Here is a 15,528-nt window from a genome sequence, read left to right on the forward strand (position 1 = left end):
AGCCAAGCATGGTGGTTCACGCTTGTAGTCCCAGCTACTTAGGAGGCTGAGGCAATAGGGCTGCTTTAGCCTGGGAGGGCAAGGCTGCAGTGAGCTGTGATTGCACCATTTTACTCCAGCCTGGACAAAAAAGCAAGATACTGTCTTTAAAAACAAACAAATAAAACAAAAAGCAAACCAAAGCAAACCAAAGCAAAAGGCAGATTTGCTTACATCCTTGGACGAATTAGATAGTGTTTCTCTCCAAAGCAGAAGACAGTCATGCTTAATGTCCATTAAAATAAAGATAATGTCTCCCTTAGAACAAAAAGCAGGCATGCTTACTATGATAAAAGATTTGGGTTCCCTCAGCTCAGGTTCCTTTCCTATAATGTGATAATAGTGCATGTGCATGTATCCACATGGGCCCATCAATATTGCCCCCGTAGGATTTCAGGGAGTAAGGGGAACTGACACATATATGCTGCTCATGCCACTTGCTGTGCTGTGAACAATAAAGGCGTCTGTCTCTTACGTAGGAGTCTCATGTCTTCTGCTAGCATCTATACAACAGTGTTAGGCTACCATACTGGCTTATAAATAGGGTAAAATCTGACCCGTCAGAGCTCTTGACAGGTACTCAGCACAATAATTTTGCCTATAAGATGTTATCCTCCTTTAGACAAAATTTGTTTGACTAATTTTCTTTAATCCTTGTTTATTGAATTGGTTAAAGATATTGAAAAAGTAATAAGGGCCCATTTGTTTGACTAATTTTCTTTAATCTTTGTTTATTGAATTGGTTAAAATATTGAAAAAGTAATAAGGGCCCATCTCTTTAAGGAGTCAAGAAAGCTGTGTGTCATCTCAGATGAAACAATTTTGAATTTGTAAATTAGTAACAGCTGAGGGCTTTATAATGATATTCATTATTCTCTGAAACAAAAATTGAACCTAGAAGTAAGATTTATATTCTGCCTCCTATTGCAAAAAGCAGTCTTGGGTGTGTGTGTGGATGTTGTTAGGAGATTTAGAATTCCTCTAACCCTGGTTTATGGTTGCAGTGGGACAGAAGATCACAGTAGTGTGTTGGAGGAGTGGAAAATCACAGATAGAACACAGGCTTTGAAGACACATGAGTTTGGAACTCCAGTGCTGTCAGTTATTACTAGTTTATGATTTTTTTTTAACATTGGGAAAGCATATCAATCAGTCTGTCTTTGCTTCATATGTGATTTAGTCTGTTTTCATACTGCTGATAAAGACATACCCGAGACTGGGAAATTTACAAAAGAAAGAAATGTATTGGACTTACAGTTCCATGTGGCTGGGGAGGCTTCATAATCATGGTGGAAGGTGAAAGGCACTTCCCACATGGTGGCAAAAAAGAGAAGAGAGCTTGTATAGGGAACCTTCCCTTTTTAAAACCATCAGATCTCATAAGACTTATTCACTATCATGAGAACAGCACCAGAAAGACCTGGCCCTATGATTCAGTTACCTCCCACTGGGTTCCTCCTACAAAACATGGGAATTCAAGATGAGATTTGGGTGAGGACACAGCCAAACCATATCATTCTGCCTTTGAGCCCTCTCAAATCTCATGTCCTCACATTTTAAAACCAATTATACCTTCCCAACACTCTTCCAAAGTATTAACTCATTTCAGCACTAACTCAAAAGTCCATAGTCCAAAGCCTCATCTGACACAAGGCAAGTCCCTTCTGGCCATGAGCCTGTAAAATCAAAAGGAAGTTAGTTACTTCCTAGATACAATGGGGGTACAGGCATTGGATAAATACAGCCATTCCAAATGAGAGAATTTGGCCAAAACAAAGGCAAATGGGAGAATTTGGCCAAAACAAAGAGGCTACAGGCCCCATGCAACTTTGAAATCCAGTGAGGTAGTCAAATCTTAAAGCTCCAAAATGGTGTCTCTTGACTCCATATCTTACATGCAGGTCACGCTGATGTAAGAAATGGGTCCCTATGGTCTTGGGCAGCTCTGCCCCTGTGGCTTAGCATGGTACAGACTCCCTCCTGGCTGCTTTCATAAGGTGGCATTGAGTGTGGCTTTTCCAGGTGCACAGTGCAATCTGTTGGTGGATCTACCATTGTGGGGTCTGGAAGATGGTGGCCGCCTTCTCACAGCTCCACTAGGTGGTGCCCCAGTGGGGACTTTGTGTGGGGGCTCCTACCCCACATTTCCTTTCTGCACTGCCCTAGCAGAGGTTCTCCATGAGGTCCCAGCCCCTGCAGCAAACTTATGCCTGGACATACAGGCATTTCCATACATCCTCTGAAATCTAGGCAGAGGTTCCCAAACCTCAATTCTTGACTTTTGTGCACCATAGGCTGAACAACACATGGAAGCTGACAAGGCTTGGGTTTGTACTTTTTGAAGCCATGCCCTAAGCTGTACCTTGGCCCCTTATAGTCATGTCTGGAGTGGCTGGGACACAGAGCACCAAGTCCCTACCCTGCACACAGCACAGGGTCTCTGGGCCTGGCCCATGAAACCATTTTTTCATCCTAGGCCTCCTGGCCTGTGATGGGAGGGGCTGCCGTGAAGACCTCTAACATGCTCTGGAGACATTTTCCCTATTGTCTTGGGAATTAGCATTCATTTCCTGGTTACTTATGCAAATTTCTGCAGCCAGCTTGAAATTTCTCCTCCGAAAATGGGATTTTCTTTTCTATCGCATTGTCAGGCTGCAAATTTTCCAAACTTTTATGTTCTGTTTCCCTTTTAAAACTGGGTGCTTTTAACGGCACCCAAGTCACCTCTTGAATGCTTTGCTGCCTAGAAATTTCTTCTGCCAGATGCCCTAAATCATCTCTTTCAAGTTCAGAGTTCCACAAATCTCTAGGGCAAGGGCAAATGCCACCAGTCTGTTTGCTAAAACATAAGAGTGTCACTTTTGCTCCAGTTCCCAACAAGTTCCTTATCTCTATCTGAGATCACCACAGCTTGGATTTCATTGTCCATACCATTATTAGCATTTTGGTCAAAGCCATTCAACAAGTTTCTAGGGAGTTCCAAACTTTCCCACTTTCCCAAACTGTCTTTTTCTGAGCCATCCAAACTGTTCTAACTTGTGCCTGTTACCCAGTTCTAAAGTCACCTCCACATTTTTGAGTATCTTTTCAGCAGTGTCCCACTCTACTGGTACTAATTTACTGTATTAGTCCATTTTCATGCTGCAGATAAAGACATATGTGAGACTGTACAATTTACAAAAGAAAAAGTTTATTGGACTTACAGTTCCATATGGCTGGGGAGACCTCACAATCATGGTAGAAGGTAAAAGGCACATCTCACATGGTGGCAGACAAGAGAAGAGAACTTGTGCAGGGAACCTTCCCTTTTTAAAACCATCAGATCTTGTGAGACTTATTCACTATCATGAGAACAGCATGGGAAAGACCTGTCCCTTTGATTCAGTTACCTACTACCACGTCCCTCCCACAACACGTGGGAATTCAAGATGAAATTTAGATGGGAATACAGACAAACCATATCAATATGTGAAATGAGAAACAGTAACTACCTTACAAAGTTATAAGTTAATCTTCACTTTTTTGATGGAAAATATGAGATGCTGTTAGTGTGAGATAGTTCAAGAAATTAAGATACAAATAGTTCTGTGTTATTTCCCATTTTTCTTTCCATGGTTGTATTATTTTCGGCACTATTATTCTGTTTACCCAATGATTTAGAAAGGCTGTTTACACTGATTTAAAATCTGAAACACCCAAGAATTAGATTTATTATTCTTCATTTAACTCTATTCAATTAGAATAATAATTATAATTTTAAGTGATATTTACTAAATAAATACATGAACTCATCCAGGAAACAGTTTATGAATGCACATTTAATTAAATTCCCCTAAGGGAACTTATAATATTACTTTGTAATTTAACTAAATAATCTTTTATTTGGAGGGGAAAGAACATAAAGCATCATGAAAAATGTGTAGATTATTAATGTCTTGATATTATTTAAATCATTAAGTTATTCTTGTTATTAATGTTTTAATTGATGTTTTAGTTTTTTTTTCATGTCCCTTTTTGGTAGTTTATTTGCTTTTTTATTTCATAGACTTTATTTTTCAGAAGTTTTAGGTATACAAAAAAATTGAGCAGATTGTACAGTTACCCCATATTTCTTTTCTCCAGCTCATAGTTTTCCTATTTTTAGCATCTTACATTTTTGTAATGATTTTTTACAATTAATAAACCAATATATGGTACCCTTGATGATGATGAAAATTGATGAAGCAATATTTCATTATTAAAATCTATACTTCACATTAGGGTTCAGTCTTTATGTTGTATAGTTGTATGTCTTTTGACAAATGCATTTGTCATGTATGCATCATCACCATATCACATAGAAGAGCTTAACTGCCCTGTAAATTCTCTGTGTTCCATGTATTAATCACTCTTTGATATGGTTTGGCTCTGTATCCCCACTCAAATCTCATATTGAATTGTAACCACCCTGTGTCAGGGAGGGACCTGGTAGGAGGTGACTGGATCATGGGGGTGGTTTCCCCCATGCTGTTTTCATGAGAGTGAGTGGGTTCTTATGAGATATGATGGTTTTTAAGTGTGTAGCATTCCCCTCCCACCCTCTGCCTTGTGAAGAAGGTGCTTGTTCTTCATGTTCTGCCATGATTGTTTCCTAAAGCCTCCCCAGCAATGCAGAACTGTGTGTCAATTAAACCTCTTTTCTTTATAAGTTACTGATTCTCAAGTAGTTTTATATACCAGTGTGAGAATGGGCTAATACAGAAATTTGGTACCAAAGAATTGGGGCATTGCTATAAAGATTACTGAAAATGTGGAAGCAACGTGGAACTGGGTAGTGGGCAGAGGTTGGAATGTTTTGGAGGGCTCAGAAGAAGACTGGAATATGAGGGAAAGTTTTGAGCTCCGTAGAGACTTGTTGAATGGTTGTGATGTGATGGGAATATTTATAACAAAATCCAGGCTGAGGTGGTCTTAGATGGACATGAGGAACTTATTGGAACTGAAGCAAAGGTCACTCTTGCTATGCTTTAGCAAGGAGACTGGTGGCATTTTGCCCCTGCCCTAGAGATCTGTGGAACTTAGGACTTAAAAGAGATGATTTTGGGTATCTGGCAGAAGAAATATCTAGGTAGCAAAGCATTCAAGATGTGACCTGGTTGTTTCTGAAAGTGTTCAGTTATATGCATTCACAAAGAGATGGTCTGACATCAGAACTTATGTTTAAAAGAGAGGAGCATAAAAGTTTGGAAAATTTGTAGCCTATATGTTAGAAAAATAAAACCATTGACTGGGAAGAAATTCAAGCCTGCTGCAGAAATTTGCATAAGTTAAAAAGGAACCGGAATGTTATTTGCCAAAACAATGGGGAAAATGTCTCCAGGGCATTTCAGAGATCTTCAGGACAGCCCCTCCCATCACAGACCTGGAGGCTTACTAGGGAAAAATGGTTTCATGTTCTGGGCCCAGAGCTCCACTGCTCTGTGCGGCCTCAGAATATGGCGCCCTGTGCCCCAGCCACTCCAGCTTCAGCTGTGGCAAAAAGGGGCCAAGATACAGCCCATAATGTTCCTTCAGTGGTTGCAAGCCCCAAGCCTTGCTGGCTTCCACATGGTGTTGGGCCTGTGGGTGCTTAGAAGACAAGGGTTGAGGTTTGAGAATCTCTGCCTAGATTTCAGAGGCTGTATGGTAATGCCTGAACGTACATGGAGAAGTCTGCTGCAGGGCCGGAGCCCTCATGGGTTACCTGTACTAGGGCAGTGTAGAGGGGAAATGTAGGGTTGGGGACCCACATGGAGTCCCCATTGGGGCACTGCCTAGTGAAGCTGTGAGAAGATGGCCACCATCCTCCAGACATCCAGACCGACAGCTTGTACCAAGCACCTAGAAAAGTTGCAGATACTCAGTGCCAGCCCCTGAAACCAGCCATGGGGGCTATACCCTGAAGAGCCACAAGGGCAGAGCTGCCCAAGGCTATGGGAACCTGCCCCTTCCATCAGTGTGCCCTGGATGTGAGACATGGAGTCAAAGGAGATTATTTTGGAACTTTTAAAATGACTTCCCCATTGGATTTCAGACTTGCATGGGGCCTGAGGCCCTTTCATTTTGGCCAATTTCTCCCATTTGGAACAAGTGTATTATACAATGCCTGTACCTCCATTGTATCTAGGAAGTAACTAACTTGATTTTGATTTTACAGACTCATAGGTGGAAGGGACTTGCCTTGTCTCAGATGAGACTTTGGAGTTGGACTTTTGACTTAATGCTGGAATTAGTTAAGACATTGGGGAACTGTAGAGATGGAATAATTGAGGCCATCATATTGCCTAGCTTTTTCATGCTTTCTATATTTTTATGTTGGTTTCTGCTCATCTGGCTTCATAGCTATATCTTCTTTTTTTAAAAAAATGACTTTTCATGTGGATGGGGGACATTTTTCTTGAAGACGTAACGATGTTGGTTGGGTAGGGCCTTCTGGATTTGCTTCCAGGTGCATGCAGTGGTGAAGACTCCATATGGCTATCCTTATTGTGTTAATATGAGGTTCTTGGTGGGGCCTGTGGTGAAGTTGTGCTTGTGACTGGAATGCCTGATGGGCCCATTATCAGGTTTTTTTTTGAGGTGAAGTCTCGCTCTGTCACCCTGCCTGGAATGCAGTGGCGCGATCTCTGCTCACTCACTGCAAGCTCCGCCTCTGGGTTCAAGTGATTGTCCTGCCTCAGCCTCCTGAGTAGCTGGGATTATAGGCACATGCCACCATGCCCAGCTAGTATTTTTGTGTTTTTAGTAGAGGTGGGGTTTCACTGTGTTATCCAGGATGGTGTCAAACTCCTGACCTTGTGATCCACCCACCTTGGCCTCCCAAAGTGCTGGGATTATAGGCCTGAGTCACCATGCCCAGCCAGGTTTATGTCTATCCTTGTGACCTGGGACAGCATATGCTGGCTGCTGTGTTGGCAGTTTCCAGGCAGGCTAATAATTTTGGCATCTGAGTGGCTTTCTCAGATGCTAGTTTTAGTAGAAGTATACCAGGTAGATAAGCAGGCTCTTGAGCTCCTAAGCATCTGGGGTAGTGTGAGTGATAGAGGTAGAGGTGATGAAGCTGGGTGGATCCAGATTGGGCAAGCTTTACTCAGCACCTACCAATAGCAAGTTCATGCACCAGCCATGATGTGGGGGTGGGGCGGGCAGTATACTCCTCAGGCCTCTGGTGAAATGCATAGGTGAGAAGTGACTGCTGCTGTGCTGAGGTCCTGCCATGGGTGCCAGGGAGGATGAGACCACTACCATCCCTCCCCCATCCCAGCTGTGGCAGCCAACCAGGCTGTTCTGTTAATGGCAGTTTGCACCCAGCCCATAATTCAGCTGTGAGCCATTGAAGTCAGCACCCAGCTCAAGACCAAGCCTCTTCAGTAACTCATCCTGCTCAGGATTGGAGCATGGGGAGCCTGGTTCCAACACCAGAGGCTGGAGCCCATGTATGCCATGTCTGATTCTCAGTTTTGGTTGTGAGATCCCCATCCCTGCTCAAGCCCCTGCTCTGCAAGATGCAGCCTGATCTTCCCCAATGGCCAAGACTGGTACTGCAGATTCCCAGGACCACTCATAGTTTGCTAAGAGCTAGGATCAAGAATGGCATCTTACTGTGACTACTTAGTTCTGAGGAAAGGTATGGGACCCAGGGCATGTTGCCTCCCTGGAGCATTTCCTTCTCACAGTCTCCTGGATGCCCCCTAAATCAGATTCAGGATTTGGATGGGTCAGGATGGTCTCCTGTAGCCTGGATTGTATGATTCCCCAGTGGGGAAGTGGACTGGAGAAAGATACTCTCTCTTGTATTAGGGATTCATTGCCAGTTCCCAGACTGTCTTGACTACACAGTCTGTCTGCTTTCCATCTCTTTCCTAGATTTTGGAGTTTCCTTTCACTTTTTCTGTTGAACCCCGTGTTCCCTCCTGGATAATGTATTCAAAGTGTGATTGTCTGCATACCATTTGGTTTTTCTAAGTGGATGAGGTGTGCTGGAAATCATTCTAGTCAGCTATCTTGGAAAAAAGTCAGCCTCCTGTTGCTTTTTGAACTTCTTTGATCTCTTCATATGGTTACTGTGTTTTCTCATGACCATTATTTTCAGCCTTTTCTGCTTGCTGTTTTTTCTCTACTCACTTTCTAAGTATAGGTCTTCCTGATAGCCAATTCTTAATCTTTCTAATTTGATAGTCTGATATTAGGTGATGTCCCACATTTCTGTGATTTAATAGAATTAACCATATTCCTACAACTTTTTTTTTTTTTTTTGAGACAGTCTTGCTCTGTCACCCAGGCTAGAGTGCAGTGGTCCCATCGCAGCTCACTTCAACCTCTCCCTCCCGGGTTCAAGCGATTCACCTGCCTTAACCTCCTGAGTAGCTGGGATTACAAGCGCGTGACACCACACTCAGCTAATTTTTATAATTTTAGTAGAAATGGGATTTCACCATGTTGGTCAAGTTGGCCTCGAATTCCTGACCTTGTGATCTGCCCACTCTCCACCCAAAATCTAGTTGCTTTAAATGAGCAGAATGATCCATTTTTCCATTTTAGGTGAGCAGATGATTATGAAAGATCTCAGAACTGTTTACCTCATTTATCAGGAAAGTTTGCAAGGGAAGAAACTATTATCAAATGTCTACTTGTAAATATAAGACTAGGACTCAGGCTCATATCTTATACTTTTAACATGAACTTGTTGAAAGAATCGTTAACAATTTCAAAACTAAATTAAACAAATTTTAAGTTTTTCCCTGCAAAAGCATAAAAGTGGAAATTGTAACAAATTCTTAAAAGAAAAACAGCTCTTCCTTATACAAGTTCTTGGGTAGTTACCATAGAACAGGTTCTTTTTGTTAGTTTCTTTGAAAACAGATTTTTGGTCCCAAGTCTGTTCCTGCCTTCCTCTTTCTCCAAGCGGCTTTCCTAAATGGCCTCTGGGAACCCTGGAGCCCGACTGGCTGTAAGAATCATGCAGTGGAGGGCTGCCCCTTTCCATGGGCAGAGGGAGTCCATGATCCTGGTCTGCCTACTTGGTCTCGGCCCCTCAAGTATCGGTCGCTCTGGATGTAAATTTTGCTGTAACTGTCACGGCCGTTGCGGCCCTGGTACTCCTTGTAGTGTCTTCTTCCTCCATAGCAGCCTCCTCCACTCCTGCCGTAACTGCTGCTGTAACTCTTATGGCCCCCACTGTAGGCATCGAGTGAGCGGCGCCGGTAATTCTTGTAGCGGTCTCCTCCTCCATAGTGGTCGCTCTGACTGTAACTATTGCTGTAACTGTTGCGGCCCCGGCTGTAGGCCTCGAGCGAGCGGCCCCGGTACTCCTCATAGCGGCTTCCTCTTACGTAAGATGGCGGTGTTCCACGCCTGGGGGCGGTGCTGCACGGGTCTCCACAGCTCTCGAAGGGCTCTCGGTAAGGGCCTCTGCTTGGATGATCCGTGTAGTCATGGTCACGACCCCTGTAGCCGTCTCGGTGGCCATGGCCTCTCGAGGGACAGTAGTCCCGGACACTGGAGTGGCCATAATGATGGCGGCTGTACTCTCTGGACGAGGGGGCAAAATCCCGGGAGTTGCGGTAGTATCGGCTCGAGTAGCTGTCTCTGGGTGCCCGCCAGCCCAGGTAGGGGTGGTGGTGCGGGGGTGGTGGCTCCCAGCGCGGCAGGTCTGAGTAGCCGCCTCGCTCCCACAAGGCCACGGCCTTCCTGCGCATTTCACTGCCACGGCTGCGAGCTAGGCCCCATGGTGTGGCCCTCTTGCGGGGTGGGCTAGCCCAGTGCAGCACCGGCTGCGGCCTGCGCTTCATGGACATTCGGGCTCTGTAGCGCTGCGGGTCAAAATGCCCCACGTAGCCGCCATCATCATTGGGCCTGCCCCGTGATGGGGGTCGCCACAGGCTGCCGCCACCCCCACGGATCCCGCATGGGAACCTCGGGTGACCGTGGCTGCTGGGGGACCTTGGGCCCCACCGGATGCTCTGGAATGCCGGTTTGACGGCCTGGGCCACCTTGATGGACTTACCATCTAGGTAATTGCCATTCATATCTCTGGCGGCAGCCCTGGCGTCTTCCGGGCTTTCGAAGGTGATGAACGCGAAGCCCCTCGACTTGCTGGTTTCTCGGTCTTTCATCAGGACCACCTTGACGATGCAGCCATACTTGCTAAACTCTGCCTTGAGGGCTTTCTCGTCGGTTTTGAGGTTGAGGCCCCCAACAAAAAGCTTCCCCGGGCGATCCACTTCCATCATGTCTGCCTGTGGAGTGGTCGGTTGGAGGCAGTGGGAGGGGTGAGGCAGCGCCAGTTGCAGCCTTGGAGCGCTCTTTGTTGAGGGCGGCTCCTACTGGTTGGGGGTGTATATCTCAAGAAGAAAAAGTGTCTTACGTCATAGTTCTTGGAAACACCAGCATTTATGATACAGGTAGGGGAAAACCTAGCAAAAGAAAATAAGAAGTAGCCAGAGAGGTGTTAGGAAGAGATCCCAGAATTATAGTCTTCTAAGACAAAGGAAAATAATATTTCCAGACATATGGAATGGTTATTGATATGGTGGTTGTTGGTATTGGTGAATGTGAGAGTGCATAGAAACCAATTTGTAGTGCCTTGAGAAGTCTATGGTAAGTAAGAAATTTAGTTGTGGATTTATGTAACTTTGGCTGTGAAAGAAGAGGCAGATGGAGGGGGATGTGGGATCGTGGGAGGTATTTTTGTGTTTGCTTTTAAAGATTAGAGATAAATCTTCATTGGTATTTTAAAAGACATAGCATATTTGGATTTTAGACATATTGAAGCATATGAAGTACGTTTGGTTAATAAACATGTATTCTATGAGTATTTTTTTTTTTTAAAGACAGAGTCTGGCTGTGTCACCCAGGCTGGAGTGCAGTGGCATGATCTCAGCTCACTGCAACATCCACCTCCTGGGTTCAAGCAATTCTCCTGCCTCAGCCTCCTGAGTAGCTGGGATTACAGGCACCCACCACCACATCCAGCTAATTTTTGTGTTTTAGTAGAGACAGCGTTTCGCCATGTTGGCCAGGCTGGTCTCCAACTCCTGAGCTCAAATGATCCTCCTGCATTGGCCTCCCAAAGTGCTGGGATTACAGGTGTGAGTCACTGCACTGGCCATATGAGTGCATTTCTTAGTAATGTTTTTTTGCCCTCAAGGGTAATATTGTCTATTTTAAAATATTTTAAGTAGTTGCTTAGATTCTAAGTGATTCAGCAAGTGTGAAAATAGTCCTTTTAATTACCATAGATATAGGTATATGTCTAATACTCAGACACTTTTTTTTTTTCAGATCTTTCCAGAAATCGTTTTACAGAAATTCCTTCTGATGTCTGGTTATTTGCACCCCTGGAAACATTAAATTTATATCATAATTGCATCAAAACCATTCCTGAAGCCATTAAAAATCTGCAGATGTTAACATACCTTAACATTAGGTAAGGAAACAAAAATAAATTTTGGTTTTTATTGTCATTTTAATCCTTTTTTAGTAGCAAAGGAATATGTTTGATATGGCTGTGTAGCTTAAATTTATCTCAGTAGTATCTTATTTGTGTTTTTCATATGTTCACATTATTTTGTAGGTTTTTATCCTGTTCTCGAGAGCGGAGCTTCTCAAACTTTAACACATAGGAATTACCCTGAGATCTGTTAGAATGCAGGCTCTAATTTCTTAGGTCTGTTGTGGGGTCTGCATTTCTAACAGGCCCCTTGGCAATGCCCATGCCTACTTACTGGTCCCTAGACCTCGGTTTGAGTAGCAAGGCTTTACACTATAAATATTTTCCTGAAATTATAGCACCACAATACAGATTTTATGTACATCCTTAAATATGTGAAACAAAGAAACAATGCTTGAGCTATTTTTTCTCACTTTTATGACCTCTTGCTTCTACTTCAAGGATGGTTAGAGTGGGATGGGAATGTTCAAAGGTTTGGAAGTGGATGACAGTTCATGTTTATACTTAGTAAGTGCTTATCATGTGCCAAGCAGTATTCCAAATGCTTTACCCATATTACCTTATCTAGTTTTCATGACAGCATTTTGAGATAGGTATTATTGTTATCCCTGCATTACAGGTGAGGAAACTGGGTTAAGCTCTTTGTCCAGATTCATAGATAGATTCAGCAAGTGATAGAGCCAAGATTAAAATCAAAGCAGTATGACTGTAGAACTCTCATTCATACATAGCTCTTACCCTATATATATAAAAGAGTGAACACTCAATAAGTATAAGAAAAAACTTTCCCTGCCAAATCAGTAACATTGAATGAAAATTGATATATTTTGACTTAATTTTAGAATTTGTTCTTTTTTTATTCAGTTGGAAGGGATAATTTCCTCATTAACCAAGTTGTCTAAATTCACATATAGAGGAGTAGTAACTATAATATACATAAATGATAATGTTCTCATCTCACTGTGTTATATCATTTCTTTTATATGACTCCTCCAGTGGTATTACCTGACAGTACATGCTATTTTAACTGAAACTACTTCACACTGCCGGGTGCGGTGGCTCACACCTGTAATCCCAGCACTTTGGGAGGCCAAGGTGGGTGGATCACAAGGGTCAGGTGTTTGAGAGCAGCCTGACCAACATGGTGAAACCCCATCTCTACTAAAAATACAAAAATTAGCTGGGTGAGGTGGCAGACACCTGTAATCCTAGCTACTCGGGAGGCTGAGGCAGGAGAATAGCTTGAACCCAGGAGGCAGAGGTTGCAGTGAGCTGATATCATGCCATACAGTCCAGTCTGGGTGACAGAGCAAGACTCTGTCAAAAGAAAATAAATGAAAAGGAAAAAGAGAAGAGAAGAGAAAAAAGAAAAAAGAGAAAAGGGAAAAGGAAAAGAAATGTGTGAGAGAAATTTCCTTCCATAGATATCAATCCTTGTTCTCTAAGTAGGTATAAATCTTGGCCTGGCTTAAAAGAGGTTTGTGGAAAGTCATGTATTTTTAAGTTTTGTCTTTGTTTCTGTTTCATTTTGTTCTTTTGCAGAAAAAGCGTTTTGCCAAAAACTGAATTACATTTCTCCCTTAACAAATATGGTAATCTTAGTTTTACTGAAGTTTTACTAAAACTTTATCTGATTCTATCCTGTTGTGATCAGTAAGAGTCAACTTTGTTTTTTATAGTCACAAAAATCTTTGAGCAAACTATATTGAAATAACATTAGTTCTAGCGACTGATTTCCTCTTTAAAGCATGTGGTAAAAAATTGACAATTAATAATTTATTAGCTAGTATGAAGAAACCAGATTCTTGTGAAAGATGATTGTGTGTTAACTCAATGAATATATATATTTTTTGAGTCTTGTTCTGCCTCCCAGGGTGGAGTGGTGTCATCTTGGCTCACTGCAAACTCCACCTCCCAAGTTCAAATGATCCACCTGCCTCAGCCTCCCGAGTAGCTGGAATTATAGGCACCCGCCACCAGGCCTGGCTAATTTTTAGTAGAGGCAGTGTTTTACCATATTGGCCAGGCTCGTCTCAAACTCCTGACCTCATATGGTTTGCCTGCCTCAGCCTCCCAAAGTTCTGGGATTACAGGCGTGAGCCACTGTTTCCGGCCTGAATATGCTTTTTAAGGGAAGAAAATAAACTGATTTTAAGCTATTTTTGGCCTGAAGAAGTATTAGAATGAGTTTGCCATTATTTAGTCCATGTATTTATTTATTTTGCTGAAAATATCTTAATAAACTTATAAGATAATTTTTCAACTCTTCTCTCTTCCTATATACTACCCCCTTTTTTAGTAGAATCCTACAGAAAGATCCTTGTGTGCCCTGGTGTGAAGGGGCCCAGATGGACCGTTTTTCCAAGGAGCCTGCTTGACCCTGAAAATAACGAAGGATTATGACAGGACCCTAGCATATTTGATATTCCAGCAATCTGGCCAGTATTGCTGGTTGAGGGGCATTGCCATTTTTTGTTTATTTGTGCCATGTGATTAAAGCCAGTCTAGTGTTTCTGGATGTCCTTTGCCAGAGAAAAGATAAAGTGAAGGGTCTTGAAGTCCCCCTCTTGGGTAACACTGGACTTTTGTTGCTGTGTGTGTTACACAAAATGCTACGTACAGGTCTATAAACGTCACTTTGAAAAATAGGAAAAATAGTAGCTTATTGCTTATTAATGCTTGTTAGTATGTAAATGGAATGGAAAAATGTATATTTTGATAGGGGGTTATTTGGGTTTTGGCATATAAATTTGACTATAGTAATTTGAGGGCCAAGGCCCCAGAGCCGGATTGCCTGGGTTTGAATCCTGCCTCTCCCACTTTACAGCTGTGTGACTTTGAGCAGTTTACTTAAACTCTTTGTGATTATTTCTTCATCTGTAAAATGGGTATCACTGTCAGAGTTAATTCACACGAGCTGCTCTGAACATGTCCTGGCAATAGTAGGTACTCAGTTAATGTTAGTTATTATATTTAAATGTATCTATAGAGATGAGAATGTTTTATCAACTTTGAGCTGAGATAAAGGTGCTAATAGGCTGTTAAACCTTAAAAGGGATTGGGTTAGGGTTACTACATGTTTTTGAAGATACAGTCCTATTCATTCTTTTATAAATTTGAACTTAGTGCATGCATATTTACTCCTGGAGACTTTCCTTAGCATAGAAGTATTGAATATACCAGACTTATATTAAGGAGCAAGGTTCTGACATTCTTGAGCTCAGAAGAATCATTCTGGGTTTTTGAGAACTGATGGTGTTTAGAGCAGTATCATAGGTCTGACTGCATAGGCTTTGCTATGCTATGGATCTCTGCTGTACTTGGGCAAGTCACTTAACCAGTTTTAACTTTCATTTTCTGATTCGTATAATGAAGGTAATAACTACTTGATCTTGTGTTGTTAACGTGAGAATTAAATGAGACAGTGCGTATAAGAAATTTAGCACTGTGCCTGATACAAAGTGAGCACTCAGTGATTATTATTACTTAGTGATAGAATATTATTTACTTACAAAGTGATTTCTTCTTTTTTAATATGTCACATTTCATACATATTTCTCATAATGAGACTTTCTGATTCTTTTCAGTCGAAATCTTTTATCAACATTGCCAAAATACCTATTTGATCTTCCTCTTAAAGTTTTGGTCGTCAGTAATAATAAACTGGTATCCATTCCAGAAGAAATTGGGAAATTAAAAGATTTAATGGAGTTGGTGAGTAAAATAGTTATATTAATTGAATGTAATATGCATAATATATACACCTTTACATTTTGGAAGATTATTCATTATTTTATGGAATTTCATTTTAATTTTTTAAAAAAGTATTACCTTGGTATATGTCTAAATTCAGTAAGACTTAGTAAAGTCTTGAGCTACTGTATGTCTGAGTTTTCCCAGTCACAAAATAGCATGGTTCTTTCTTAGTCCTAGTAATGTTAGAAGGCTTGCTTACCAACTTTAAGAAATACTTTTCAAATGAATAGGCATTTGTTTACCCCTTTTTTGAACAGTAAAGG

The 15,528-nt window shown here is 42.0% G+C and overlaps 1 protein-coding gene across 5 annotated transcripts in view; it reads left to right on the plus strand.

Moving 5' to 3' along the window:
* LRCH2 (leucine rich repeats and calponin homology domain containing 2) overlaps positions 1 to 15,528 on the plus strand; it is a 103,501-nt gene that overhangs the window by 20,955 nt on the left and 67,018 nt on the right. For all 5 annotated transcript variants that reach the window (XM_017514703.2, XM_017514704.2, XM_017514701.2 and 2 more), the window contains exons 2-3: positions 11,341 to 11,485; positions 15,097 to 15,223. In XM_017514703.2, coding sequence (XP_017370192.1) covers positions 11,341 to 11,485; positions 15,097 to 15,223 — 272 coding nt within the window. The remainder of the gene's footprint in view (positions 1 to 11,340; positions 11,486 to 15,096; positions 15,224 to 15,528) is intronic.

The sequence above is a fragment of the Cebus imitator genome, unplaced genomic scaffold (assembly GCF_001604975.1).
Source record: "Cebus imitator isolate Cc_AM_T3 unplaced genomic scaffold, Cebus_imitator-1.0 Scaffold535, whole genome shotgun sequence".
Classification (NCBI taxonomy): domain Eukaryota; kingdom Metazoa; phylum Chordata; class Mammalia; order Primates; family Cebidae; genus Cebus; species Cebus imitator.